Here is a 26400-nt window from a genome sequence, read left to right on the forward strand (position 1 = left end):
TTCGGATAAAGTTTCATCAGCTACTCGTCGCGTGATGAACGTTGGTTCATGATGGAAAGAAACAGTAACTGTGTACTTAAACACCACACGTGTGTATCCGAGTGTCTCTTCCTGCTGCCGTAATGAACACTTTGTATTTTCCACGAGATGAAAGGCGCTCCGAAAAATGAATAAATCATGCACTAAATGTACCGGGTGGGTGTAAAACACGGTGTTTATTAGCGTCACGGCTGAAGCGGGCGGCCCTTCATGAGAGCGCGCGCGCAAGCAGGCCGAGGCTCGCGCACCTGCACCAGGTAGGAGGGGCGTCGCACCTTCCGCACGCCACGCGCTCCGGGAGACCAGGACGAGGACGAGGAGGAGGAAGCAGCATGGCGTCCGAGAGCTTCGGGTCCGAGGAGGAGGAGCAGCAGCAGCAGCAGCAGCGGCGGCGGCGCGCGGACAGACGGGTGCGAGCGCTGAGCGGCCACCTGGAGGGGCGCGCGGAGCAGGCGCGCGACGGACCCCCCACGGAGCGCGATACGGAGCTGCGGAGCCGCAGCGCAGTGCCGAGGAGGAGGTGTGGGGGTTCGGTTCGGTTCGGTTCGGTACCGCAGAGGGGGGGCGCGGGCGCGAAGTCGCTGTGTTTGTTCATGTACTGTGTGTGTCTATATACTGCGTTATACACCGCGGCGCGCGGAGCCCTAAATCCAGCACCTTTTCTGCTAAAGTATCACCAGATCCTATTGAAATGGACCCAGTAACTTCAGTTGTTACCGTTAGTCGCTGTAACACAGTGTAATGGTGCAGTTCCTGTAATAGTAGCGCATCTTTATGATTATTATTAATAATAATAGAATATTGTATGTGTGTACCTCTTACACATTGTACACTTAACAAACACAACATACATATGACTCTTAGTGTTGTTTTCATTGAACCTTCAATGCAAAAAGCAGGGCAGTAAAGACAGAAGGAATGAATGAATGAATGAATGAAAAGAGTGTAAATGAAGTGACGCTCAGTGGACAAGTGGACACGTCTGGACGGTCCAAACGGGGACACAACCACCGACATTGTAGCAGGTAGATCTCTCAGCTGAGGGCTGTCGGAGGGCGCGAAGTGAACCGCACGGTGGCTCTGCTCTTGCACCTTTGGCACGCCGAAGTATTGAAAGGAACTCGTTGGAAAGGAGAAGTGTCCTAACCTGAATGACCGCATTTCTGCCAGTGACTAGTTACTAGTCCCATAATCCCACAGTTTGGGCGGATTTAAGTCGTGTAGAAACTGGCTGTATCGTCCTGTATGAGAAGCCAGTGTGTATTACATGCTTCTCAACTGAAGGACAGAATGAGGACCACGAGTCACAATCGGCGAAAGGTGATCGATAAAGACGTCCCTCCATCGATTACCCGGCAGCTTCTGCAAACAGCTCAGTTTCAGCTTTAGTAAAAAAAACACGAGTATTTGAAGTGGCTTCATTTGCTGGAGTGAAGGATGATTCACATGACTGAGTGGGGAAAGAGTGTGTGTAAGATCAAGAAATTCTGTTTGTGAGAGGTCAAGGGTCAGGTCCTTGCTCTGAGAGAGTGTGTGTGTGAGACAGGGAGAGGGAGACGGTGACAGCTGCTGTTTTCCATCTTTCCAGGCAGGAGGTGATGAAGTGGAACGGCTGGGGCTACAGTGACTCTCGCTTCTTCTTCAACAAGAAAGGCCAGGCGGAACTGACCGGAAAAAGGTACCGCATGTCCCTTCCTGTGTCTCCGTTTACTGTGGGACCTTCACTGCTCTGGCTCCTCGAGGCTTCTCAGCCACCGAGACGCTCCATGAAAGCCCTACGGTGAGACCCCCGGGTGGCTGCTGGGTGGGGGATCCTGAGCCCTGCTGGGTTTCACAGCCTGTGTTCAGCCTTCTGATGTGACCTTGTGCGCTGAACACACACCCGTCACACCACTGTCCGCTAGCGTAGCTGCGTTTTTGCGCCGTTTCGTCGCTGTGAGTTGAACGAGCCTCCTTCATCGGTGAGTCCACGGTTCGAGTGTGGCTCTTCTTCCGTGGCCTTCGCACAGTGCTCACACCTCAGTCCCCATAAGCACCGCGAGGACACGCGCGCACACACGGCTCCTCCCTCTCGTGGCGTCTGTTCCCGGCAGGTATCGGCTCAGCGGCTCTCTCATCCCCGGCTTGAAGGACTGGTTTGAAGGCACCTTCGGCGCCGACCTGAAGCACGAGAGCCCGGCTAAGGTGAGCGCCGCTACCTGCCCCGACCACAGGGGGCGCCGTTGGCCTGCTGTGGCCCGCCCGGGGCCTTCACTGCTGCCGCGGCTGTCGCCTGTTGCAGGTGGCGCTGTGTGCCGGGGCCGTGCCTCCCCCGTCCCTCGGCGAGGCGTTTGTGGCGGGGCTGCAAGCCGCGGCGCTGCCCTTCTCAGTGGAGACCGAGGACCGCGCCTTCCGCTCCCACGGTGAGTTCCTGCGGGCAGCTGCCGGCCGAACGCGCACCGAGACGACGGGCGAGTCGGACGAGTCTGCTTCTGTTCCCTTGATGGCGTCTGTCTGCGTGTCTCGTTTGTCCCTCCACCAGGACACTGTTTACACGAGATTTTCGCACTCCGCCGAGGGAAAGTGGGCCGTGTTCCTGACTTGGTCGTCTGGCCCGGTAAGTCCTCTGGCTGCTTGCACGGTGTTATTCGCTGGAGCTCTCTTCTCGGGGCCCCCTGGGCAACCAACACACCAAAACACGAATGCAGGTGTCTTCTGTCCCGCAGGTTGTCATGACGACGTGGTGAAAATCATCAAACTGGCGTGTCAACACAACGTGTGCTTGATACCTTATGGAGGTGAGTGAGCCCAACTGTCAGATGGAGGCACTCTTACCTCTCAGTAAGACTGTCTACTGTTGGAAAGAAGGTGGTTACTATGGCAACACCAGATGATGCTCAGGTGTGTACAGGTGGGACAAGTGTGTCCAATGCCCTGGAGTGCCCTGTGGAGGAACCCCGCGCCATTGTGTCTGTGGATACATCGCAGATGGTGGGTAGTGGGAGTGGACGGAACCGTGGTGCTGGGACCCGGGCAACACGACCGGAGAACCTCTCTCACGTCGTCTTCATTCTTTCTCCAGAACCGGATATTGTGGGTGGACGAGAAGAACCTGACGGTGCACGTGGAGGCGGGAATTATCGGGCAGGACCTGGAGAGACATGTGTGCAGTCTCTTTGTTACACTTGTTCCTCTGCGTTTTTGCAGCATGTAACTCATGAATATAATGGTGTGTGTGTGTGTGTGTGTGTGCGTGTGCGTGTGCGTGTGCGCGCGCGCGCAGCTTGGAGAGCAGGGCTACTGCACAGGCCATGAACCCGACTCAATGGAGTTCAGCTCGCTGGGCGGCTGGGTGGCCACCAGGGCCTCGGGTATGAAGAAGAACGTGTATGGAAACATCGAGGACCTGGTGAGTGGGGGAGGGATACCGCCTGGAGGGGGGTTCCTTTCTGCGCCCAACCCCCCAACCCATCGGGTGTGTGTTGTCTTGAGAAAGGTGGTCCACGTGAGGATGGTGACCCCTCGCGGTGTGATTGAGAAGAGCTGCCTGGGGCCACGTGTGTCCATCGGGCCCGACGTCCACCACTTCGTCCTCGGCTCCGAGGGTAGGTGACCGGGGACCGTTGACCGCTGCTGCTGATCACTGAAGGCCCAGGTGTTCCATGCAGATGCCGTCTTTGTGTACTGACGTGAATTTGTCTCCGACTCTAACTGAACACGTGCAGAGTTTCTGTCAGCGGAGACCAATGATGGCTCCTTTCCCAGCTTACGGTTTGACCGTTTGTGCACCTCTGTCTGCTACCTGCTGGTATTTTCAACGGGGGCTGAAGGAGAGAGGCTTTCGCGGTCTTTGCGTCGTTCCCGTGGCCCCGCTGCGGGGACGCTCCCGTCTGTCGGGGCCCACGGATGAACCACGTGGAACGCGGTGCTCTGATCATACGCTGACATTAGGCTCCTGACCCCAACTCGGCATCAGCAGCATTTGTAGACGATGGCTACTGAGGGAAACGGAGCTGTCCTCCTGCGGTCCTGACAAACCCAACCCGGTCGTGTCTGCAGGAACGCTTGGCGTGATCACTGAGGTGACGCTGAAGATCCGGCCGATCCCAGCGTACCGCAAGTACGGCTCCGTGGTCTTTCCTGACTTTGAGCGGGGCGTGGCCTGTCTCAGGGAGGTGGCCAGACAGGTAGGACACGGCACTTCGCCTGCTTCCTGTACACGTGAACGTGTTTCCGGCTTTCCGGGATTCACCCTCGTTAGCCGCTGTGCCGCTGAAAGCTCCGTCCCAAGTGCGGAAATCCACAGCAGGCCCACACTTCCTGTTTGAGGCATGACTGAACCTGAGCGCTGAGTGTGGCATACCATACCCTGGGCATGCTGGGTCAGGACGGTGTGTGTGTTTGTGTGGGGCACGGTGCTGCAGAAAGCAAATTATACCAAGGTGTCAAGGGGCTGGTGCATTGGAGCTCTTCAGAGTGGGACCTGAGTCAATATAAGTATATTTTATACAGTACACATTTAATATAATTATGAAGAAGGTTTCTGCATGCTAAAAACTTTCCTGGATGCAGAAATGTAAGCTTGTTTCTTGCTTTTAATATGACCTGTTTGTCCCCAGAGATGTGCGCCAGCCTCCATCCGGCTGATGGACAACAAACAGTTTCATTTTGGTAAGTAACACAACAGCTGAGTCTGTTCTGGAGTCCGAGTGGCACAGAATAACAGAGCAAATCTGAGCATCAGCCAATCGGGATGCGGTCAGCACTCGCGTGGTTGTTGCCCCAGCCAATCGGGATGCGGTCAGCACGCGCGTCGTTGTTGTTGTTGCCCCAGCCAATCGGGATGCGGTCAGCACGCGCGTCGTCGTTGTTGTTGTTGTTGCCCCAGCCAATCGGGATGCGGTCAGCACGCGCGTCGTCGTTGTTGTTGTTGTTGCCCCAGCCAATCGGGATGCGGTCAGCACGCGCGTCGTCGTTGTTGTTGTTGTTGCCCCAGCCAATCGGGATGCGGTCAGCACGCGCGTCGTCGTTGTTGTTGTTGTTGCCCCAGCCAATCGGGATGCGGTCAGCACGCGCGTCGTCGTTGTTGTTGTTGTTGCCCCAGCCAATCGGGATGCGGTCAGCACGCGCGTCGTCGTTGTTGTTGTTGTTGCCCCAGCCAATCGGGATGCGGTCAGCACGCGCGTCGTCGTTGTTGTTGTTGTTGCCCCAGCCAATCGGGATGCGGTCAGCACGCGCGTCGTCGTTGTTGTTGTTGCCCCAGCCAATCGGGATGCGGTCAGCACGCGCGTCGTCGTTGTTGTTGTTGCCCCAGCCAATCGGGATGCGGTCAGCACGCGCGTCGTCGTTGTTGTTGTTGCCCCAGCCAATCGGGATGCGGTCAGCACGCGCGTCGTTGTTGTTGTTGTTGCCCCAGCCAATGAGAGTCCTCGTTAGTATTTTCTTAGTGTGACGTTTCCCACAACTCCATCAGTCCACCACATCGCTTTAGATCTGTGTTCACGCAGCAGGTGGAGTCACGGTTACACCTGTCGCCTTGAACTGATAGAGTAAAAACTTCCTTGTTGGACTAATATGTAAATCAGGGTAAGTTGCCCATGTGTGCAAGCTGTTTTGGAGAAAAGTGTTTCATAAATGAATAAATAATAAGAAACATTAGACACTGTTGAGAACTTAAGTCTGAGGACACAGGGAGGGGAGCGGCTGGGTTCAACCATCTTCGCCCAAGTTCAGTCCTCACTGGAGAATGCAGGCCACTCTGAATGTCATTTGTGCTGACCTTTGACCTTTCTGGCCCTCAGGACAGGCGCTGAAGCCCCAGGTATCCTCCATATTCACCTCTTTCTTGGACGGCTTGAAGAAGTTCTACATCACCAAGGTAGTTCTGTGAACCGCGCAGTCGGGAAGCAGCCTGTGCCCGTGTGAACCCGTCCAACCTGCACTTACCCTCATCCCCCAGGTCAAAGGGTTTGACCCACAGTGCCTCTGTGTGGCCACCCTACTATTTGAAGGTGACCGGGAGCGAGTGCTGTGGCATGAGAAACAGGTTTATGACATCGCTGCCAAGTTTGGGTGAGCTGGGTTGTGCGCACGTACGCACACACACATGCACACACACTTGACCTGGGAGGGGCATGGGGGGGGTAAGGGGAGAGATCGCTCCTGGTGAAAGAGCGGTTCAATATTTTCTGTCCCCAGGGGCCTGGCGGCAGGCGAGGACAACGGCCAGAGGGGCTACATGTTGACCTTTGTCATTGCGTACCTGCGGGTGGGTTCGCTGGCGCAGTGAATCTTGGGGGTTTTTTTTTTTTGGGCTTGATACGTGGTCACACTGTGTTTGAACCCTTATTCTGTGCTTGCTGTGTCCACAGGACCTGGGCATGGACTACTATGTGATCGGAGAGTCCTTCGAGACCTCGGTGCCTTGGGACAGGTAAGAGACAAGTGCACTTTCTCATTGTTCTCGTACCCATGACACCTCCCATCACTACACACGGTACAACTTCAAAGTGAAAAGCTGTGTCAGATGTCCAGTTGGGGTGTGTATTCAAAGCCTTACTGGAGGACTTTGCCAGACACACCTGGCCTGGTGGTGGTCAGCTGCTTCACAGAACTGCTGTTATGAAAAGAGTTCCGAGAAACACTGCCGTCGGTTTCTATTTTCATCGCAGGGTGCTGGACCTCTGCAGGAATGTGAAGGAGCAGGTTGTGAGGGAGTGCAGGGAGAGAGGGGTCCAGTTTTCCCCCCTGTGCACCTGCAGGTACGCCGTCCAGTGATCCGCCCACCTGAGCGAGGTACCCCTTGCAGCGCCGCCGTCACCCTCTCTTCTGCTCCCTGTCTTTGTTGTAGAGTCACCCAGACGTACGATGCAGGCGCCTGCGTCTACTTCTACTTTGCCTTCAACTACAGAGGCCTTGCAGACCCCATCCACGTGTACGAGCAGGTGGAGGTAATGTTGCACCCTAGGGGATGGTGTGCGTTTGTGTCTGTGCGCATGCGCACAGGGGATGGATGACACACTAAAGCTCTGCTCTGACTTGCCAAAACCTGGCCACCTGTGAACACACAGCCGTGCGTGAGGCCATCAGGACGGTTTTCGCTTTCTGTCTCCTCAGCAAACTGCCAGGGCAGAGATTCTCGCCAACGGAGGGAGCCTCTCGCACCACCACGGAGGTACACACTCGCATCACACACTCGCAGCCTCATCAAACACACTTGCTGTTATTGTGTGCTGCTCACACTGACTGTTGCTCCTTCCAGTGGGAAAGCTGCGCAAGCAGTGGATGCGGGAAGCCGTTTCGGACGCGGGACTCGGCATGCTGAGGTCCGTCAAGGAGTACGTGGACCCGGACAACATCTTTGGCAACAGAAACCTGCTGTAACCCCCTGTGTACCGCAGTGCCTTTGGTTCCAGCGCTCAGCTTTTCAGAATTAGATTGTATGTGTGTGTAGGTTCTCCAAACCCTTTGTGTTGTTAGGATGTTTAATTTCTGTTACAGCTGTCCACTTGTGGTCTGGTCCATGTTTAGTTTTGTCACATCCTGTGCCTTTAAGCACCATCGGCTCTTGCACTTTACACTGTTCACGAGTCTGCGTTTCTAGCTGTGATCGTGCGCCTCTGCAGTCCCATGCGGAAAGTGTGCGTTACAACATCTCTCGGCAAGGTGCACGTCTCCATGAGGTTGTGCCACCATTCTGCACTGCGCAGTTGGACAGTGGATTGCTCGCTGCTGTGGGGTGTTTCCTGGACACATACTCCTCACATCCAGTTGTGTTTTTGTGAACGACGTGCTGTCACTTTGTCTGGACAAACCTGTACGCAAGAGGTGTGCGGCTGAGGTGTCCCATCTCACCTGCGTCCAGCACGTAGAGGGTAGTCGCTGGTTATGTAGTTTTGTGTGGCTGTCGTATCTCAGCTCACGCCTCTCTCAATGCCTAGCTGCTGCTGTCTCTCACAGGTGCATTTCCCCACCACTGGTGCTCCTGTCTCCCGTCTCCCCTCTCAGCCCAACTGTCTACCCCTGCCCAGAGACTCTGTAGTAATCGACCCAACAAGATGCCGCTTTCCCTGGAGCGTTGGTGTACTTGTTGTGACATGTTTCCTCCAGGTGGTGCCACAGTCCCCCACTACTGGCTACTGTCTTGTGTGTAAAGGGACTTGCAATAAATGGGTAAAGCAGCATGTGTGTCTTGTCCCCTGATTTTGGTGGAAATTTCCATCCTCTTCAGTGAAGCCAACATGATGAAGGGTGTGTATGTGTGTGTATGAGAGAGCGAGCCCTTCAGCCTGTCTCAACTGGTGTTCTACAGGGCTCAGTACTGGGCTCTCTACTCTTCTCCATCACCTCCCAGGAATTCTCCTACCACTGCTACAGTGATGACAGACAGCTCTAGCTCTCCTTTCCAGCAGAGCTACAGCCATTTCCTGTCAAATGCCTCTCTGGATATCTGATCACCAGCTAGAGCATTACCTCTCCTTCATCTCTCAGAAAGTCCATCCTCCTGTCCAGATCTGTCAACCTTGACAATTCAATCATCAGTTAAAAGCCTCACAGAGCCTGGGTTATGGGTTTGAAGTTGTGCAGTTTGCATTTCCTCCAACAGTCCAAGGACTCGTTTAGCATGTTACTATTGCCATCAGTATTACACATGCATCAAACGTTACAGCCAAGGCTGTAGGGGCAGTTCTTACCTGAGGACAGGCAGAGGACAGGTGCACAGGAGCAAACAGGTGGCAAAGTTGCTTTCAGCAGCTCCTTCTACAGATTCACCAGCAGGATGCTCTGCGGGAGGTCCCCCCACTAGGCTACACCCCTTTCCCCTGCCGTAACTATGCTACACACACTGACACTCTGAAATGTCTATTGCTTAGTTCTGTGTCTCTAGCAACTGAAGCGTGTGTGTCCTTCAGGGTTACCCTGCTGGCTCCCCGGTGTGCTCACGACACGGCTTATAAACTGCTTTAGCATTTCACATGTTCCCAAAGTGACCGGTGGAAGACACCGTACTGCCACACACTCTTACTCAGCTTGTGGCTCTGTGCACACGGCATCACGCGCTAGCGTGTGAAATCAAAATGTGCGTGAACAGGAACTTTCAACATGCTGAAGGTCAGTAACTCGCCGGGGTAACGGAGCCGGCACGGCCCAACTCATTGCTACCACACACAGACAGCGAGTGCCGTGTTGCAAAACACGGGATCGTGGGTTCCTCAGGATGCTCAGAGCCGTGCTACGAGCTGCAAAGCTCTTTAGCCGAGTTAAGAGGAGCGTTAAACACTTGTCAGCATGACGGTGAAGGTGTCTGTACCCCAATGAGTTGCGTTGGCCACATACGCACACACGAAATTAGCGTTCTACATATGTTTGGGTACTAATGAGAAAGCACTAGAGTGGTCCTTGTTAATTGCTTTGGGTTTCACTGCGTGCTTTATTTCAGGTAAAAGGTTCAGAAAGCAGAGACACAGAGTCAGTGGCGAGCAGGCGCTCAATCCTACGACGATGTCGCCGACTTCAGATATGCTATGAGGTCAGCACGTTCGCCCTTCTTCTTGATGCCGGCGAAGATCATCTTGGTCCCTGGAATGTATTTCTTAGGGTTCTCCAGGTACTCCATGAGAGTGTCTTCGCTCCACACGATGCCTGAAAGGGCGTGGAAACGGAGCGCTCGTGAACGGCGTTTAAAAAACGGCGCCGAAGTCGCGCGCAAACGGACATGCGGACGGACTGCCCGAGTACCTTTGCTCTTGTTGGCGTCTGTGTAGGAGAAGCCTTCCGCCTGACCCGTCTTGCGACCGAACAGACCCCACAGGTTGGGCCCCACCTTGTGCTTGCCGCCGTTCTCCACCGTGTGGCACTGCGCACACTTCTGGACGAACACCTTCTTGCCCTTTTCCACGTCACCCATGTCGGTCTGGAAAGAGCGGACGGCTCGTGTCAGTCAGAGGCAAATTAAGGAGAAGAGGTGAGTGGTGGGAATCCTGCCCTGACAAAGGACTGCATTCATTGCGCTTTAATGAAAGGCAGCGACCAGGTTTCTGTCTCAGCTGTGTTTGTGGCTCCATGAGGGAGGGAGCGACCTGACATCCCCCCACCACCCCCCGCAGGTGAACCACAGGTGAACCACAGGTGAACCACAGGTGAACCACAGGTGAACAGCTACTGAGAGGATCTGCCGCCGCTTAGAAAAAGCCTCCAAACAATCGGATCCTGAGCTTAACCTCCCCTGGAGGGGGCGACCCGGCTTGACCTCCGCGATGGCGCCAGGCGCACATGGGAAGTGCAAAGTGGACATGGGGAGCCAGCAGGTGGTGCAGCGGTTGAAGCCGGTGCTTTTACTCAAAGGTTCGCAGCTTACCTCCAGCTGTAGCCCCTTGATCGAGGTACTGTATTTACCACGAGAGAGTGTGAAAACTAGCCCTGCGGCATAAAGGGGTAAATCACAGTAAGTCTTAGTAAGGAGCCTAGCAGAGACCACGTTGTAAAGGTGAGACAAAACCAAGGAATGTAAGTACTTCCCACATCACGTGAGTGTACAGTGAAATCGCAGTTTAAAACGAAACGGAAACAGGACAAGTCGTGAAGTGTCATTGTAGACAAGAGTAGAAAAATAATGTCGCCTAGGCTTAGTTCTTTTTTTCTCGATCATGCTCTCGCGCCGGCCGGGTCTCCTCACTCGACTAGTCTACGGCACACAAGCATTTGATTTAAGGAAGGAGGAGGACAAAGATAGAACACGGCACGAAAAGCTTCTTCTTTCTTTTTTCGCGGCCGTGGGAAGCAATGTGAAGAGCTGGCGCGTTTGGAGGCACTAGAGCACAGTAAATCTTACCGTCCCGATGAGTCCCGGGTTCGACTCCTCACAGCGGCTTGACAGAACTCGCCTCAGCGCACTGACGGCTGTCGCCGGGCTGCGCGAGAAGGTCACTACGTATCCGTGCGCTGGCGAATGACGTCATTACGTATGAGGCGCTGGAAACTGCCTACAGGCGCCAATAAAATACGTCACGAGGTAGCGGGCGTCAAACAAAGGAAACGTCACAGAGGCGTTGAATATGTTTTGCTGCCAAAAAAAAAAACAAAAAAAAAAACACTGAAATATGTGTTTTAGCGCTGTTTCTCAGGCGGCGATCGGGGCCTTGATCCAAAGGGTTATTTCTACAGTGTTACATGTGGTCCATTGGAGCAGATTTATCGATAAAAATATTCCTTGGAAAAAAGAGTGCACCCACCGTGTATCTTCCATGTTTCTTTTGACTATAAAAGCGAGAGAAGAGTCCTAACAATTAATTCACACATTTATCCAACAAGGTAAAAAAGCGTTCAGAAAAACAAACGTCGAGCGCAGGCGCTCATTGTGCGAGGGTCCCGCAGAAACAGCCCCGCACCACTTTCCGCGCACACAAGGCTTCTGAATCTGACTGCGGCGGCGCGACGCTGCTCTCGGCGCCACTTGCGCAGAGGCCTCCGCGCCGACGGGTGGCGCTGCGCAAACGGCGCGTCGATGCGTTGCGCTTCTCGGCCGCGGCGCTGTTTGTTCGCTTCGCGAGCGGACCAGACGAAGGGAGGAAGGGACGAAGGGAGGAGAAGCGGGTAACCGGACGAGCAGCGAGAACAGCGAGCAGACAGAGCGCAGACAGAACGCAGACAGAACGCAGAGCACCATGGAGGAGTACACTTTCCGGCCGTCCACCGACAGTCTGGACGACCCCCCGAACAGCCGCCTCTTCCTGGTCACCAGCAAGTCCGTGTCGGAGGAGGTGATTCGCGAGCACTTCAGCCCGTTCGGGGAGATCCAGGACATCTGGGTGGTGAAGGACAAGCAGACCAAGGAGTCGAAGGGCGTCTCCTTCGTCAAGTTCGCCAAGTCGTCGCAGGCCTGCAGGGCCATGGAGGAGATGCACGGCAAGTGTGTGGCGGAGGGGACGAAGCCCATCAAGGTGTGTGTGTGTGTCTCTCTCTCTCTCTCTCTCTCTCTTTCTATATCTGTTTCTTTCTTTGCGTACGTCTGTGTGTGTGTTTGAGCCCCCCCGCTCTCGGCCCCCCCCCCCGCAGGTGTTCATCGCTCAGTCCAGGGCCTCGGGGAGCCACCGCGACGTGGAGGACGAGGAGCTCACCAGGATCTTCGTCATGATCCCGAAGAGCTTCACGGAGGAGGACCTCAAGGAGACGTTCAAGGTGCACGAGTGCCGTGAGCTGCAGCCTGCGCAGGGGAGCTTCCCACGACGCCGGCCGGCCGGGCGGGCGTCGTCGAACGCGGCTTTCGTAATACCGAGCCCCTGCGCGCCCACAGCTGCGTGTTACTCGGCGCTAAACGGAAACGCTTCGCGCCGCTTTACCTCGTCGTCTTCTGGCCTTTGAGCCGCGTTGCGACGGGAAGCGATTTCGGGAGGAGTTCGGCGTGTCCGCACGCTACCGTTCGCTGCCGCTCTGACTGAGCGAGACCGGAAACGCGCAGCGCCCCGTTCCCCATCCTGTTGTTGATTTCCGTCTCCGTCTCCATCGCCACGCGGGGGGCTGTAAACACTGAGGAACCGAGTTGGCTTAAGGAGGGAGGCTTCGGTGCCGTTTTACAGAAGAGGAGGAGAAACGGCAGCGCAAAACAAATGTTTGAGAAGGCGCTTATATTTTGGGAAAAGCCTTGAAAAGGGTTACGTTTTTAGTGAGTCGAGGAGCCTCTGTGTGTTTGGGTTGCTACGGCCTGAGAGCGCTAGCAGCCGGCGGGACGCAAAAGTACACGCGTGTCTGTCATGTGTTCCGCTGCTGCCGGCTGAAGGCGGCGCATCTCACGTCCGATCGCTTTGTTTTTGTGTAGGGATACGGTGACATAGAGTATTGCATAATCATAAAGAACAAAACGACGGGCGAGAGCAAAGGCCTGGGATACGTGCGCTTCCACAAGCCGTCTCAAGCCGCCACGGCCATCGAGAACTGTGACAAGAGTGAGTTTGTGTTGCTGTGCCCGCAGTCGGTGCTGTGCGTGCGTGCGCGCGCACGCACGCACGCGCTTCTCTCCATGTGTTAGAAGTCCTCATGTTCCCACATTGTGTACCGTTACCCCCGAGCGTGTGCAGTCTCGAACCTGTGTGCCTCTCATTGGACAGCGTTCAGGGCTATCCTCGCCGAGCCACGGACCAAGAACTCGTCGGCGGATAACGATTATTTTGGCAGTATGCGGTCAGACCACATGGCAAGCGACCCAGCGATGAGCGCCTATTCTTTCGGTGAGTTCCGGCAGATGCCGCGGCGCAGCTGGAGATGGGCGGCCCCCAACTTCTGAAACCCTGCTTCGCGTGTCCCCGTCCGCAGCTGATGGCGGAAGCTATGCGATGGGAGACGGGCGCTGCAGTGACATCATCACCCGCTGCCTGATGGTGGCATCGCGGGCGAGCCTGACGCAGGAGCAGGTGTACGCCCTCTTTGACCTCATCCCCGGCATGGAGTACTGCGAGATGCAGAGGGATCCGTATGGCTTCAACAAAGGTGTGCGTTCGTTCGTTCGTTCGTGCATGCGTGCGTGCGTGGCGGGTGGATGTCCTGAGCTCTTTGTCTCACTCTCCAGGGCAGGCCATGGTGCGCTACAACAACCTGGGCTCGGCAGTCTATGCCAAGGAGAAGCTCAATGGGTTCGAGTTTCCCCCCGGCAACCGGCTTGTTGTCTCCTACGTGGACGACGGCGAGGACCGGTCCAGGTGTGCTGGCTGCTCTCCGTGGAGCTGAGCCGTGTGCCGTTGGCCACGTGTCTCACACGGTCGCCTTGTCTCCTCAGCCCCGTGGGCAAGATGGCCATGCAGCTGGTGGCCGCGCAGATGATGTCCATGGTGTGGAACGGACCCGCCGGCCCCCAGCTCATGAAGACTAGCGCGGTAAGTGGCCAGTTAGTCCTGCGCGCACCGTGCAAAGTGTCCACTCACGGTCCCTGCTGAAGGTGCTGCTGCGTTTTCCCGTTTGCAGGGCTACTCCGCGCCAAGTGTTCCCCAGTTGCCTCGCGTGCAGACGGACGTGCCGCTGCCGCCCCTCAGGAAGTTGGCCCCCGCCGACAGCCGTGTGAAAGAGCGCCTCTTTGTGGTGTTCAACCCGGCGCCGCTGCCCGTCGACGTGCTCGAGGACGTCTTCTGGTAAGGCTTGCACCATGTGGCAGACTGCTGCCGTGTGCTGCGTGCTGACCGTGAGCGCTCCCCCGCAGTCGCTTTGGCTCCTTGGTGGAGGTGTACCTGGTGCCCGGCCGCAACGTTGGCTACATCAAGTACGGTGAGCGGAAGAACGCCAATGACGCCATGGCAGCGCTGCACGGGAAGGTGGTCAATGGGGTCAAGCTGAAGGTCATGCTGGCTGACCCGCCCAAGGAGGAGTCCCACAAACGCCAGAGGACCTACTAGAAGCCTGGTGAGTGCGGCCGTATGCAGGGTGAGCTGTGGAGAGGGGTGGGGGTGGGATCTCAGCCGACACGCGTGTCCCGAGGTCGGCGCTCCTTCAATCGGGCCTCTGCCGGGTTTGCTGTCTCCCTCAGTCAGGTTTTCGCGTCAGTCATCCTCCGATCCACCAGACATCCCACATTTAGCAGTTCTCCAATCGCTGACCCAACATGCCCCCTTTCTGAGGCTGGACATGACCCTCATTCACGTACCTGTCCACGTCCACGTCCCACCCTGTAAATGTGTCTATTTGATCTGAATCTCAGTGATGTTTTCAGTGCTTATGCAAATACAGGAGGGGCAACTGTTCAATGAGTGTTTTCTGTTGCGCAGCACAATGTTCTGAACATAGTCGTGTTCAGCGAATAAGGTGAAAAGCAGCTGTCGTTCTGAACCAGTCGTGGCTTCACAGCTGGCTGCTGTACCACAGTGTTCAGCGCTGCTCTGTGGGGGTTCCCGTGGCCCCTATACCAACCACCAGGTCACCTATACCAGGGTTTTACTGCACGCTCTGCTCAAACCCACTTCTCTGGTCACTGAATTGGCTCTGCTTTCTTGTTGAGTGGAGCTGCACTTCTGCTGGACCAGAGCGTTTGAGTGGGCTGAGGGGGCCTGGCGGGTCAAACTCTTCTGCACAAGTAGCAGTGAGTGTGATTTGATGTGAGACACACCGGCTCCTTGCCTTGCGAGTGCTTACATTGCATTACATGTTTACATTTATTCATTTAGCTGAAGCTTTTCTGCAAAGCAACTTACAATGTTAAGGTAATAATTATTACAAGCCAGCAGTTATTTACCCATTTGTACAGCTGGGTAGTTTTACTGGAGCAATTCAGGGTAAGTACCTTGCTCAGGGCTACTACAGCCGGAGGTGGGGATTGAACCCGTGACCTTTGGCTCCGAAGGCAGCAGCTCTAACCGCTGCACGGGTTATTTTAGCTCAGCGGCGCTTTCCTCACTTTCTTCTTCACGTCTCTTTCCGAAAGTGTCCGTCTGCGGCAGGAGGAACGGCAGCAGCCAGCCGATAAATGGCAGAAGTGAGTAAGCAAACAGAACAGCAGCGTGGCACTGCCTGAATTGCACTCACTTCCGCAGTGTTTATAGCTCCTGTCTGATCTCCCTGAGTATCGGTGGTCAGTCAGAGGACGAGGTGCACCGCGTGTTTTACAGATTCTTTATTTGTCGCAGTTGTAAGCGAGGTTTGTACAGCAGGTAACGAGTGCTTAAATGGAGGGACGCCTGCATTGTTACGTCTTTAGGGCTTTAGGGGAAAGACATTTTACGCTGGACAAACTGAGCCACCCGAGGACTTTCTGTCCCAACTTTGCTCGTAAATTGAGGAGCCGGTGTGTAACGACTAACGGCGCACACTGAACTGTCACTCATCAATGGTAGCCTGTGGCCCGTGGAGCACTGGGGGGTGACCGCTTGTGTGTCTGTCTCTTCCCTGTGAGGCCCGGAGTGTGAAGGCCTCCTCTCCTATTTCTCTGTATTAGGCTGTGAGCAAATCAGGCAGCGAAGAGCCTGTTCTCGTCTTCACGGTTGTGATGTTTCTGTTTCTGCGCAGATGTAAGTGACATGACTGGACGTAGACACCGTGACACGACTGCCTAGCTATGGACAGTGACTGCTGTACTGCGTGACCTTGCTACTGACCCCGCAAGCTCTCGCGCTCGTTCTTTCTTCTTTCCCCTTCCTTTTCGTCGGAGCCTCACGTCGCACTGACTTTCTCCACACGTGTGTTCAGCGAAGGGTAAAGAGACGACCGAAGAAGAACGTAACTGTGTTTTTATGTGTGTGTTTCTTCAATTAAAATACGGATGAAGAATCCAGTGTTGAGTGCACTCTTTTCTCACACACGCTCACTGAGCATGGCTGAGCGACGAGGACACTTAGGCTACGGCGCTGCCTGAAGTGGGGCGTTGCCCTGCGCAGCTCGACTGCTGACGGCTGCATCCGGCGGTAAACGCGCTCCGCGGGGGGAGAGCACGCTGCTCGTGGTGTAGCGCCTCGCTGCATCCTCGTCGTGCCCAGTTGCTATGGAGACGGTCTGGGGGTTGGGGAGTGGCTCGTGCTGCTGCACACCTGGTTTTCTTCACTGGTGAGCGGCCGGTTCCTGGTAGCGATGAGCTGTAATGTGAGTTCGTGTCTAGTTACTGTGACAAGTTGAACTGAAACCAGTGATCGAAGTGTTCCTCAGACAACAAAACTTGTGCAAGTTTGCTTCAAACACCTTTTGCAATCTTACAAAGTATTTTATTTGAGAACTTTTGTTTAAGCTTTGATTTTGACTTGAAGTGCATCCCTCTGTGGCTCTAGTTGTGCGTGGTGTGTACCGTGGTATCGTAATGAGAGACAAAACATGGGATGATCGAGTGTGTGTTAACTGAACCTGGCGCTGACTGGTGGGCTGTACTGGAGCAGCTCTCTCTCTCTCTCGCGCACACACACAGCTCCTACTCATCACCAGGTGTGAAGAAGCCCTTGGACTCTCAGGGCAGCTACAGGTGAGTTTTTGTGCCCTTTGTTCTGCTCCGTTGTGTCTGCTGAAGGTGGACTGTGTTTCTGAACTGCGCTGATGTGGTACAAACAGTGACACACTCAACTGGCTCGAGTGTACAGCACAACTGAGTTTATTTCAGTTGTTTGCAGTGACACGGAGTGGTAAACAGCAGAGCGTAGAGTCCAGAGAAGCACCGATTGCACGTTGTTCCAGAGTCCTGTTCGTGCGGCTGATTCTGCTCACACACCTACAGCGGGACACACGACCACCACCCCATCTTTGGAAAAGTGTGTGTGTGTGAGTGTGAGAGAGTGAGTGAGAGAGAGAGAGAGAGAGAGAGAGAGAGAGAGAACACGCACACACAGTCTGGCTGATACAAGAGAAAGTGCCTCGTTCCAATAAACCTGCATTTAAAAAGAAACATTTCAAGGCCAGAGACAAACACCTTTTATAGTTTTGGTCACATGACCCACCTGGCTTCCCATTTGTACTCAAGTTCTAAAAATATGTATTTTGATTATAAGTAAGCATTTCCTGACCATGTAACAGCAGGGACAGCTGGTAGCGTAGTGGTTAGAGCAAGTGCCTTTGGACCCACAGGTTCAAGCCTCATCTCCTGCTGTAGTACCCTTGCGCAAGGTACTTACCCTAAATTGTTCCAGTAAAATTACCTGGTTGTATAAATGGGTAAATAATTGTAACCTTAACATTGTACATTGCTTTGGAGAAAAGTGTCAGCTAAATGAATAAATATAAACAGCAAAAAATACATTTTAATAAGAAAACCACATTAATGCAGTACTTGCTGTCCCAGTGTTTTGCTGTCGCACACACTTCATTAGGGCGCAGATTTTGTGCAACAAACAATTTCATGTAGTTCTCTAATAAATTAAGTGAATCTGTGCCTTTCTCTAATTTTACACCTGAAGCAGATTAACTGGTTACACTGACCAGTGTCCACCTGCCTCCTGCACAGCCCAGTGCATCACAGGAAGGGGGGGGGGGGTGCTGGTTGTCATGGCAACCCAGGTCACCCTGTGCTGGCAGATTGCAGCCATTTTTTTTAAAAAAAACAGCAGCTCACAGTACGGAAAGAGAAAGCCCTGAAACCGTTGTGCAGTAGCAAATATTTAAAAAAAAAAAAAAAAAAACAAAAAGTACAAAAGTGGCAATTATATTTCTCGCATATTAACAGTGTAAAGAACTGTTTCGGTCAAGCTGTACAAGAGCTTCAGAGGTTCATGGGTTCGAAGGGTGGAGACGTGTCTGCATGAAGGACCGGCTAGGAGGAGAGACCCTCGACGCTCCTCCCAGGGCTCCGGTGCTGTGCAAGGAAGGACGTTTCCGGAACCCAGTGGAGTGGGGCTCACGTCTCCGGGTTTCCCTCACCGTTGTCCTGTGGCTGCAGCTGTTCCTTCTCCACGGTGTCATCCTGCGGGGGGCGCACTCGCTTGAAGAAGCCGAACTGGAGGGAGAACAAGTGCATGAATGCATCTGAAGGAGACGCCATTGAAACAGTTGCGTGGTGGAGGAGAGAACGTGGATGAGCAATGGCGGACGAGTGACGGCGAAGGAGAGAACAATCATGAGTGATGGTGGAACTTGCCTTGTACATGACAAGTATCATGAGGGCTAGCAGCAGCAGTCCAGCCAGCACAGCCAGGGCGATGACCCAGGCGGGGACGGGCTGCTTGATGGACGACACGGCCCAGGTCACCATGGTCCTTAGCTGGGAGTGGAGCAAGGTCATCGAGGTAAAGGAGCTGCGGCAGGACCCTTGGGGTGGTGAGTGTGGAGTTGCGCCCCCTGCAGGAGCTTCTGGGGGGACGAGGGACTTACCGCCGTCGAATTGGCTGACAGCTCTGACTGGAGGTTCTTATAGGGCATCTGGATGACGCGGAAGGAGCCCGTGGACTTCAAAGCATAAGTCTGGTTCTGGATGTTGGCCTGGAGGGGAAGGGGGAAGCTGAGCACAAGCTGAGCACAGCAGGCCTCGCTGCGGTGCTGGGCTCCGTCTGCAAGGTGCTGCGGCTCACCTTGAGGAAGGTGGCGACAAACAGACGGGAGTAGATGGTCAGAACGGCATTCTTGCTCCGCTCCAAACGTCCCACCTGGCACTTGATCTTCAAACACTGGGCTTTCACACAGTCCTAAAACACACACACACACACACACACACACACACACACACACACGGTGAGCTCAGCCCTGTACAGCCCACAGTTACCCAGTGATGCCCCCCCATGGATTTTGCCTGTGTTGTGGCTGCGGTAGCCTGCAGGGGGCGATACCAGGGTCTGCACAGCATCTTCCGGCTGCTTGTCCTCCAGGTCACGGCGATGAACGTGTCTTCGCTTGGCGTCGTCTGATCTGTTGTCTCCGTCCCGTGTCGCGTTGCTGCTGGGGGCCTCTGGGCTCTGTACAGCAGAGTAAGAGCCTGTTAGGTGGCGCTGAGACCCCAGCAGAGGCACCTGGACCAGCTTAGCTTCTCACCGTGATGTTGAGCGGGTTGATCTCCACGTCCGTTCTGCAGTTCATGGGCCCGTCCACCTCGAGCTTGATGATGTAGAGCAGGGAGCCGTTCTCGAACGTGTAGGGCCACTCGACGTCCAGCACGGCCTCGCTGAAGGCACTCGGCCCATTATTCCGCAGCTGGGAGGAGAAAGGCGGGTCTCAGCCAGCAGGGGGCGTGGCCAGATGTCCCTCACTACTGCCCCAGACTGACACTGACCTCATAGATGTGCTGGACGGACGGCCCAATGTGGTCCTCCAGTGTGGGTGGATCGGTGGGCTGCCAATTTGCGATCGGCAAAACGATCTCTTCTGGGGCCGAGACACTGCGGTGGGGTGCACGCCCACACACACACGCACATCACACACACGCACATCACACACACAGACCGGTAGGGGGCGCTCAGGTCAGTAAAGCACACTTGGAGAACAGACACACAAGCTGAAATCCTAGGAGTTCTTTTTAACCCAAGAGCCCCAGCGCTGCTAAGGTACAACAGGCCACAGGCAGCAGACATGGGAACAGAAAGGATTCGCTCACCCCCGGATTTCCACTTTGGCCAAAACGGCGAGCTTCACGGTGGTGGTCACCACCTGGCTTGTGTTATCGAACTGGTTTGAGCTATGATGAGGTAAAAAATGAGAGCACATTACAGTCAGTTAATGTGAATGTGGTAACATGGTGGCACAGCAGGTAGCACTGGTGCCTCACAACTCCTGGGCTGTGAATTTGAAGCCAGCTCAGTCTGTGTGTAGTTTGCATTATCTGCCAGTGTTTGCATAGCTTTCCCCAAGTGCTCTGGTCTCCTCCCAGGGTCTGAAGATATGTTTCAGGTGGTGGTCACTCTAAGTTGTCTGTACCGTGCGTCCGTGCGTGAGAGAGAGAGAGAGAGAGAGAGACTGTGTTGCTCTGGCATACAGACAAGTGACTGAATATACTACACTTTACTGTATTTTACTGTAGTGCATCTAACACGGGGTGGCACAGTGGCACAGCGAGCAGTGTTGCTGTCTCTCAGCACCTGGGTGGTGCAACAGGGCATGGGTTTGCTCCCCGCTGTCTGTGTGGAGTTTGCATATTCTCCTCGTGTCTGCGTGGGTTTCCTCTGGGTGCTCTGGTTTCCTCCCACAGTCCAAAGACATGCTGTTCAGGTTCACCCATAATGTGTGAGTGACACAGAGAGAGTGTGTGTTCCACTAGTGTATGGATGAGTGACCCAGTGTGAGCAGTGTATCTAGCAGTCTAAGTTACCCTGGTGAATAAGGTGTGTGGGCTCATAACACTACACAGAGTTCGTTGGAAGTCACCTTGTAGAAAAGCATCTGATAAATGAATAAATGTAATTATCCCAAGTCAGGAGGGGGTGTGGTGGCGCAGTGGGTTGGACCGCAGTCCTGCTCTCCGGTGGGTCTGGGGTTCAAGTCCCGCTTGGGGTGCCTTGCGGCGGACTGGCGTCCCGTCCTGGGTGTGTCCCTTCCCCCTCCAGCCTTACGCCCTGAGTTGCCGGGTTAGGCTCCGGTTCCCCGTGACCCCGTAAGGGACAAGCGGTTCTGAAAATGTGTGTGTGTGTGTGTGTGTGTGTGTGTGTGTGTGTGTGTGTGTGTATCCCAAGTCACTAACTGTGAATTGATTTACAGTAAAAATGGCTGAAATCAGTTTAGGGTAAGTACCTTGATTGTAAGCACCAAGTATACTAGAGCAGGAGGTGGGATTCAAACCCTGATCTGGCTCTAACTGCTGCGCCCCCTGCTGCCAAAGGCTGAGTCTGTTGTACGTTTTTTCCTTGTGTTTGTCAGTGCGATTACCGGTGAAAATGAGCCTCAGAAACAAACCTGACGATCTGCAGGTCAAACTTCACAGTCGTGTCTTCGTCCGAGAGCTTGTGGACACTGAACCGCAGGCCTGCCGTGATCTAGGGGAGCGGTGGAGGGACCCGGTGAGGAGGATGGTGGACATGGACTGGGCAGCAGGACAACGAAGCAAAGCAGAGCTGAACTCACCTTGGTCCCACCCTTCATGGGGTTCCCCAGGTCACAGGCCACCAGAGTGGGCTCCTTGTAGGCGCAAGAGATCTTGGACAGCGTCTGAGAGGGACAGCACAGGCCAGAGTGTGTGTGTGTGTGTGTGTGTGTGTGTGTGTGTGTGTGTGTGTATGCGTGGGTCAGTCAGTGTTTGCGTTCGTGTGTCCTCACCTCGCTGCGGATGACCTCGCTGAAGTCGGCCTGCGGGGGGATAGAGACGTGCAGCTCGGCCTCGTAGGCTCCTTCGCCGGCGTTCTCAGCCGTCACCTCCAGCGTCAACGGGTTGTCGTCGCCGATGTACAACTCCTTCTGCTCGCTGCGGGGTGGGGGTGGGGAGCAGCGTGAGAGCAGCGCAGGGTGAGACACCAAGGAACACCCTCACACACCTATCTCCCACATGACACACACCTGACTACGGAGAGCTTCAGGTTTGGTTTGCAGATGTTGTCTTCCCCACAGTCCAGCAAAATGTGGGCCTGGAACAGCAGAGTGCGGGAAACTGTCACACACACACACTGTGTCACACACGCACACTGTGTCACACACTCACGCACCTGCTTGGTCACGTTGGCGGGGGCCGACTGGTCCAGGATGGGCAGCAGCCCTGTCTTGTCCGCCGCCATTTCGTAGTTGAGGCTGTACTCCATTAAGACGGCGATGGGGGTGATCTTGTCCCTGAACTGGGACTCGTCCTGCAGGCAGGGGGCGCCACAGCCATAAGGCACTGGGCTCTTTGCGCACAGCGCTCTGCTCTCGTCTCCGAGCCGTCGACACTCACGTTGAGATAGGCATCCAGCTCCTCGCACGCCGCCCCTTTGCCGTTGCCGACGGTCACGTTCTTCGAGATGTTCGACAGCCTGCTGTTGAGGAAGAGCACGCGCTTCGGCGCCCCCTTGTGTTTCAGCCGGTCCAGCGTCACGTCCACGTGGAATTCTGGGGAGGAGAAGGCCGGAACGGGTCACCTCCACTCAGCACACGGTTTTGTGTTCGATGGTGGCACCGGGACCTGAATGGAGCAGCTCTTACGCAGTGATGCTGGCGCTCCCTTCCCAGTGGCCTGCAGGCACAGCTTCACCTTGAAGCTGCAAGAATGGAATGTTTTCCTGTTAGTGTAGTGATGGGCGGTCGTGCGGCGAAGGGCGGTGGTCTAGTGGTGGTCGTGCCGTGATGGGTGGTGCTCTAGCGGTGGTCATGTGGTGATGGACAGTGCTCTAGTCAGTGCTCGCCGAACTTTCCTCACCAGGACACAGCCTCTGTGCTTCCAGGCAGAGTGCAACTCTTCTGGTCAGGGTTCAGCATGGCCGGGATCACGTCCAGGGTGGCGTTCACGCTGATCACGGGCCGAGACCTGAGGTTGCGTCACAGTGGACAGGATGAGCATCAGACACCACGCCCAGCGCTCCCATACGCCGTATCCAGCGAGATACACGGGAGCTGATCCTACAGCCTCCCGGCCTGTAATCTAGAGCAAACGTGCTCGGGAGAGCGACTCTTGTTTGCACAGCAGGGCGTCGCCTGTTCAAACACGTCCTACAGAAGGACATAAAAGGCACTTTGTGGAACGGTGAGACTCGTACCTGTACAGGACGGCCTTATCTGCTCCAAACACGCCTACGACTAGGTCTGCGAAGAAGGAAGAGAAACATGCCCATCACACCCCGCTATTACATCACCGTCACTCACTTCCCTCGGCGGACCCGCCCCGCCTTGCCCCAATCCCGCGTTCGGGGTCGCGGATTCGGACTCGACCCTAAGTTTCCACGACGACGGGGAGCACAGGGGCGCTAGCGACAGCACGGAGCTACAGCTCCCCACCCTGTGAGCAAAGAAACATCAGTGACATCATAGAAGGGACCCTGAGCCGCCGCTTTCTCGTACCCGGGTATCCATTTCGGTCGATGTCCGCAGCCCCATGCAGGGCGTAGCCGAAGGCGGCCGGCATGCCGTTCCCGGCCCACCTCCCCCTGAGCACCTGGGAAGCCATGGAGTCGAGACCCCCCGTGCGCCCGTTGTGGATGTACACAAGGCCCTGGTGGTCGGGGCTGCCGTAGGGGGCAGCGATGGCAACGTCTGCAGCAAGAGGGAGGACACGGGCCTGGTTAGTGCTCCTGGACCGTCACACTGACCCTGACCGCACACAGAAACACCGCACAGGACAGCGGTCCGAAAGCATGCTGAAGGGTTGCTCTGTCGCTGTGGGCATGGTCTGCTGTAGCGGGACTCCTTTGGCAGCCCTGCCTACCGTTGAATCCGTCCATGTCCAGGTCTCCGAGGGGGGCGACAGAGCTGCCGAAGCGACCGTAGATCTCGGAGCCCGTCAGGCGACGCGGGGGGTGGAAGGCGAAGCCCCCCCTCCCCAGGTACACGTACACCTGACCCACCTCCCGCAGCTTGCCGTCCGATCCCCGCTCCATGAAAAGGGGCGCGCCCACAAGGAGGTCCACGAGGCTGCGGGGGGGTGGTGGACAGCGTCACCGAACACATGAGGGCACGCGGAGTCAGGTCATCTACACGCATGTCCCTCACCGTCCCCGCAGGATGACCTACCCATCCCTGTTGGTGTCAGTCACTGCTACCGAGTGGCCGAAGTAGGCGGCCATCTGCATGGGATGAGCAGAGAGGGAGGGTCAAACATGGTAACAGGCCACCTGTCTGCGTGTCCCACAGCGCAATGTCACACATCTGGAACATGTTCACGATGCTGCGGAGTTTCACCGAAGCCAAGCAGATTCACAAGCTGGACACCAAGGATCGTTTGTTGGGCACTGAGCCCCTTGTGTCCCATCTTCTCCAGATCCCTGCAGCGACCAAATGGCCAGTGGCGAAGCTGGGGTTTGACCGGCCGCTGGGGATCTCACCGCCGTGCCGGTCCGGCGCTTCCAGGGCCACGTGTGTGACCCATCCGACGGGCAGAGACACGTGTACCAGGTCTCCCGCACATAGAGGGCGCTCTGCATTCTCCCACCTCACCTGCACTCCAGTGAAGTTCGCCATGGACACCATGTTTTTCCCGTTGAGGATGTTGACCTGTCGACAGGCAGAGAGTTGCGTTCAACATCTTTCCTGAAGCGCGAGGTCACGCGTGTTGGAGGATGGCACCGACGACTCTTACGTAGCCAAGAGCGCTGTCTCCTCGAGGGACTCCGGTGACAAAATCTGGGGACAGAGGATATAGCAGTGCTCACAAACAGAGTCCTCACTGGGGACGCAGGACTCTGGGTCAGTCAGTCACCGTTTGTTCGTTCGTTCGTTCACCTCTGGACTCGTTGCACTTCACACAGATCACCGTTAAAACACACGATGGAAACTCACCATCCGCTCCATCTCCATCGAAGTCTGCCACAGTCACAGAGTACCCTGAGGGACAGAAGCAAACACACAGGTCACACTCCCAGACACACACACACAGATCAAGTGTAGACCTGCGCCTCCCACTACGAACTGCTCTGCACTTGGAGTTTCCTCATCTCGGCTCGCGGAGCTTTCTTGAGGACGTGTCTCGGCACGTCTTCGCACCGCTGAACCTCAGAGCAGAGACCCAACACCCTCCAGGAAGAGGAGGGTGCGAACCGCTCACCCAGGTAGCTGTCGTCGTACTGTGGGTCGGCAGGATTCGTGAACAGCTGCTTCTCATACTTCGGGGGCACAAAATCGTTTCTGTACTTCTTCATGATCTCGGAGATCTCGTCAGAAATCAGCTGTCCTGCAATGTAGATACTCGCATTCAGTGTATATAAAGTGCAGTGCATGTTGGGTAAATGGCGCTGTCGCGCATGATGAGCTGTGTGTCTCCCTTTGTCGCTGTGCGCTGCCGTGTGTCACCGATGCGCTGGACACACGCGGTATGGGACGCACACACACACCCCCCCCGCAGAGTGCGCTGCTTTTCAACACCAGCACCGGGAAGCGCTGGTTAGCTATTTAACCGTCAACGCTCGCGGTCCAAATGAAACGGGGAGACGTGACCATGATGACCGCGGCGGAACCGGCACCGCGGGTCTCGCCGATCGCGGTGCCGGCGCTCACGGCCCTTTTTCTTTCCCACGTGAACGTCATCTCAACCTGCGAGCATCAGCGAGGTCCTCGCCGTACCTTGCCAATAGAAGCTCCCGGGTCCCCCGACGACGACTCTTTCGCCCTGAAGGGAGGAGAAGGAAGGGCGTCTTTCACTTGGGCTCCCAAACAAGTCGGGGCGACAGACATCGAAACGCAACGAGGGTTCGAGTCCAGCAAAGGCAGAGGTCCTGGCTGGAGAGGATTCTTGTGGGCGTAGTAACAGTCCTTCGCACACTAATGCTCACCTTCAGAAAGTCAGCGCTGAATCCAGCCTGGCAGAAGCCTTGTCCCTCCGGCCTGCTCATGGCTGGAAACACACGCGCACGCACACAGAGTAAAAATCTCAGTAAGATGTTTTCAGTCCACAGAGAGACACTTGTGTTGGCTCTGATGTCTGCTCTCCGGTGCCAGTGTCTCCACCATAAACTGGCCTCTTTAAGAGAAATGATTGCCTACAAGGACAGTTATGATGGAGACCAGGAGGAGGAGGAGCAGGAGCGCCAGCAACCAACGTGTGTTTGTGGCCACAGGAGGAATACAGGTACAGGCAGAGCCAAGTGTGTCGCCATCCCGTCTCCAGGTGGACATGATCCTGGATTGAGCAGGACTTAGAGGATGTGTGTGAAACAGCAGCCTTCTGATTCCTGCACTGACACGCACACACGCACACACGCACACACTCACACTCACACTCACACTCACTTGTGCGGCAGGGAGAGTACTCGACCACCTTGTCTGCCTTCTTCAAGAAGCACGTCCCTACCGGCTCTCGCTCAGTCCCTGCGAATGTGCTCCACTGGTAGAGGGGAGCGCAGGCCTACAGGGGGCAGCACAGCAGAGAGAGGGAGCGGTCAGTGTGACCGAGGGGGTGTGGTC

General features: G+C 55.5%; 4 protein-coding genes across 6 annotated transcripts in view; 2 read left to right on the forward strand and 2 right to left on the reverse strand.

Moving 5' to 3' along the window:
• The first annotated feature begins 33 nt into the window (after positions 1-33).
• On the forward strand, positions 34-8194 carry LOC108928045 (alkyldihydroxyacetonephosphate synthase, peroxisomal-like). 2 transcript variants are annotated; one of them, XM_029257120.1, is made up of 20 exons: positions 34-559; positions 1628-1717; positions 2133-2223; positions 2321-2441; positions 2561-2635; positions 2745-2816; positions 2930-3009; positions 3101-3181; positions 3302-3427; positions 3515-3623; positions 4078-4205; positions 4638-4689; positions 5820-5896; positions 5978-6090; positions 6217-6286; positions 6390-6451; positions 6690-6779; positions 6869-6968; positions 7135-7192; positions 7280-8194. In XM_029257120.1, the coding sequence occupies exons 1-20, from the start codon at positions 372-374 to the stop codon at positions 7399-7401; spliced, it is 1905 nt and encodes a 634-aa protein (XP_029112953.1). In that variant the 5' UTR covers positions 34-371; the 3' UTR covers positions 7402-8194. The 2 variants fall into 2 exon arrangements, with proteins under 2 accessions (XP_029112953.1, XP_029112954.1); XM_029257121.1 differs by lacking the exon at positions 34-559 and adding an exon at positions 1004-1359.
• Positions 8195-9420: 1226 nt separating this feature from the next.
• On the reverse strand, positions 9421-11327 carry cycsb (cytochrome c, somatic b). 2 transcript variants are annotated; one of them, XM_018746134.2, is made up of 4 exons: positions 11250-11327; positions 10850-11000; positions 9757-9931; positions 9421-9660 (listed from the first exon to the last, which is right to left on the reverse strand). In XM_018746134.2, the coding sequence occupies exons 3-4, from the start codon at positions 9923-9925 to the stop codon at positions 9512-9514; spliced, it is 318 nt and encodes a 105-aa protein (XP_018601650.1). In that variant the 5' UTR covers positions 9926-9931; positions 10850-11000; positions 11250-11327; the 3' UTR covers positions 9421-9511. The 2 variants fall into 2 exon arrangements, with proteins under 2 accessions (XP_018601650.1, XP_018601641.1); XM_018746125.2 differs by having other exon boundaries at positions 10850-11080; positions 11250-11322.
• Positions 11328-11511: 184 nt separating this feature from the next.
• rbm45 (RNA binding motif protein 45) lies at positions 11512-16552 on the forward strand. The gene is made up of 10 exons (XM_018746112.2): positions 11512-11957; positions 12073-12195; positions 12833-12959; positions 13122-13241; positions 13327-13500; positions 13580-13709; positions 13787-13883; positions 13972-14135; positions 14204-14403; positions 16000-16552. The coding sequence occupies exons 1-9, from the start codon at positions 11682-11684 to the stop codon at positions 14394-14396; spliced, it is 1404 nt and encodes a 467-aa protein (XP_018601628.1). The 5' UTR covers positions 11512-11681; the 3' UTR covers positions 14397-14403; positions 16000-16552.
• Positions 16553-17656: 1104 nt separating this feature from the next.
• Positions 17657-26400, reverse strand: part of LOC108930433 (integrin alpha-V-like) — a 12406-nt gene continuing 3662 nt past the window's right edge. Inside the window, exons 4-30 of the mRNA XM_018745671.2 lie at positions 26227-26341; positions 25770-25831; positions 25561-25606; positions 25046-25171; positions 24781-24825; positions 24581-24624; positions 24439-24495; positions 24016-24068; positions 23711-23916; positions 23347-23538; positions 23046-23091; positions 22709-22816; positions 22495-22550; positions 22247-22401; positions 22023-22160; positions 21877-21944; positions 21640-21784; positions 21448-21531; positions 21280-21359; positions 19988-20068; positions 19667-19772; positions 19429-19587; positions 19227-19352; positions 18972-19085; positions 18775-18882; positions 18542-18664; positions 17657-18400 (exon numbers count right to left, since the gene is read on the reverse strand). Coding sequence (XP_018601187.2) covers positions 18302-18400; positions 18542-18664; positions 18775-18882; positions 18972-19085; positions 19227-19352; positions 19429-19587; positions 19667-19772; positions 19988-20068; positions 21280-21359; positions 21448-21531; positions 21640-21784; positions 21877-21944; positions 22023-22160; positions 22247-22401; positions 22495-22550; positions 22709-22816; positions 23046-23091; positions 23347-23538; positions 23711-23916; positions 24016-24068; positions 24439-24495; positions 24581-24624; positions 24781-24825; positions 25046-25171; positions 25561-25606; positions 25770-25831; positions 26227-26341 — 2742 coding nt within the window. The 3' untranslated portion in view covers positions 17657-18301. The remainder of the gene's footprint in view (positions 18401-18541; positions 18665-18774; positions 18883-18971; positions 19086-19226; positions 19353-19428; positions 19588-19666; positions 19773-19987; positions 20069-21279; positions 21360-21447; positions 21532-21639; positions 21785-21876; positions 21945-22022; positions 22161-22246; positions 22402-22494; positions 22551-22708; positions 22817-23045; positions 23092-23346; positions 23539-23710; positions 23917-24015; positions 24069-24438; positions 24496-24580; positions 24625-24780; positions 24826-25045; positions 25172-25560; positions 25607-25769; positions 25832-26226; positions 26342-26400) is intronic.

This window comes from Scleropages formosus, chromosome 12, assembly GCF_900964775.1.
Source record: "Scleropages formosus chromosome 12, fSclFor1.1, whole genome shotgun sequence".
Classification (NCBI taxonomy): Eukaryota; Metazoa; Chordata; class Actinopteri; order Osteoglossiformes; family Osteoglossidae; genus Scleropages; species Scleropages formosus.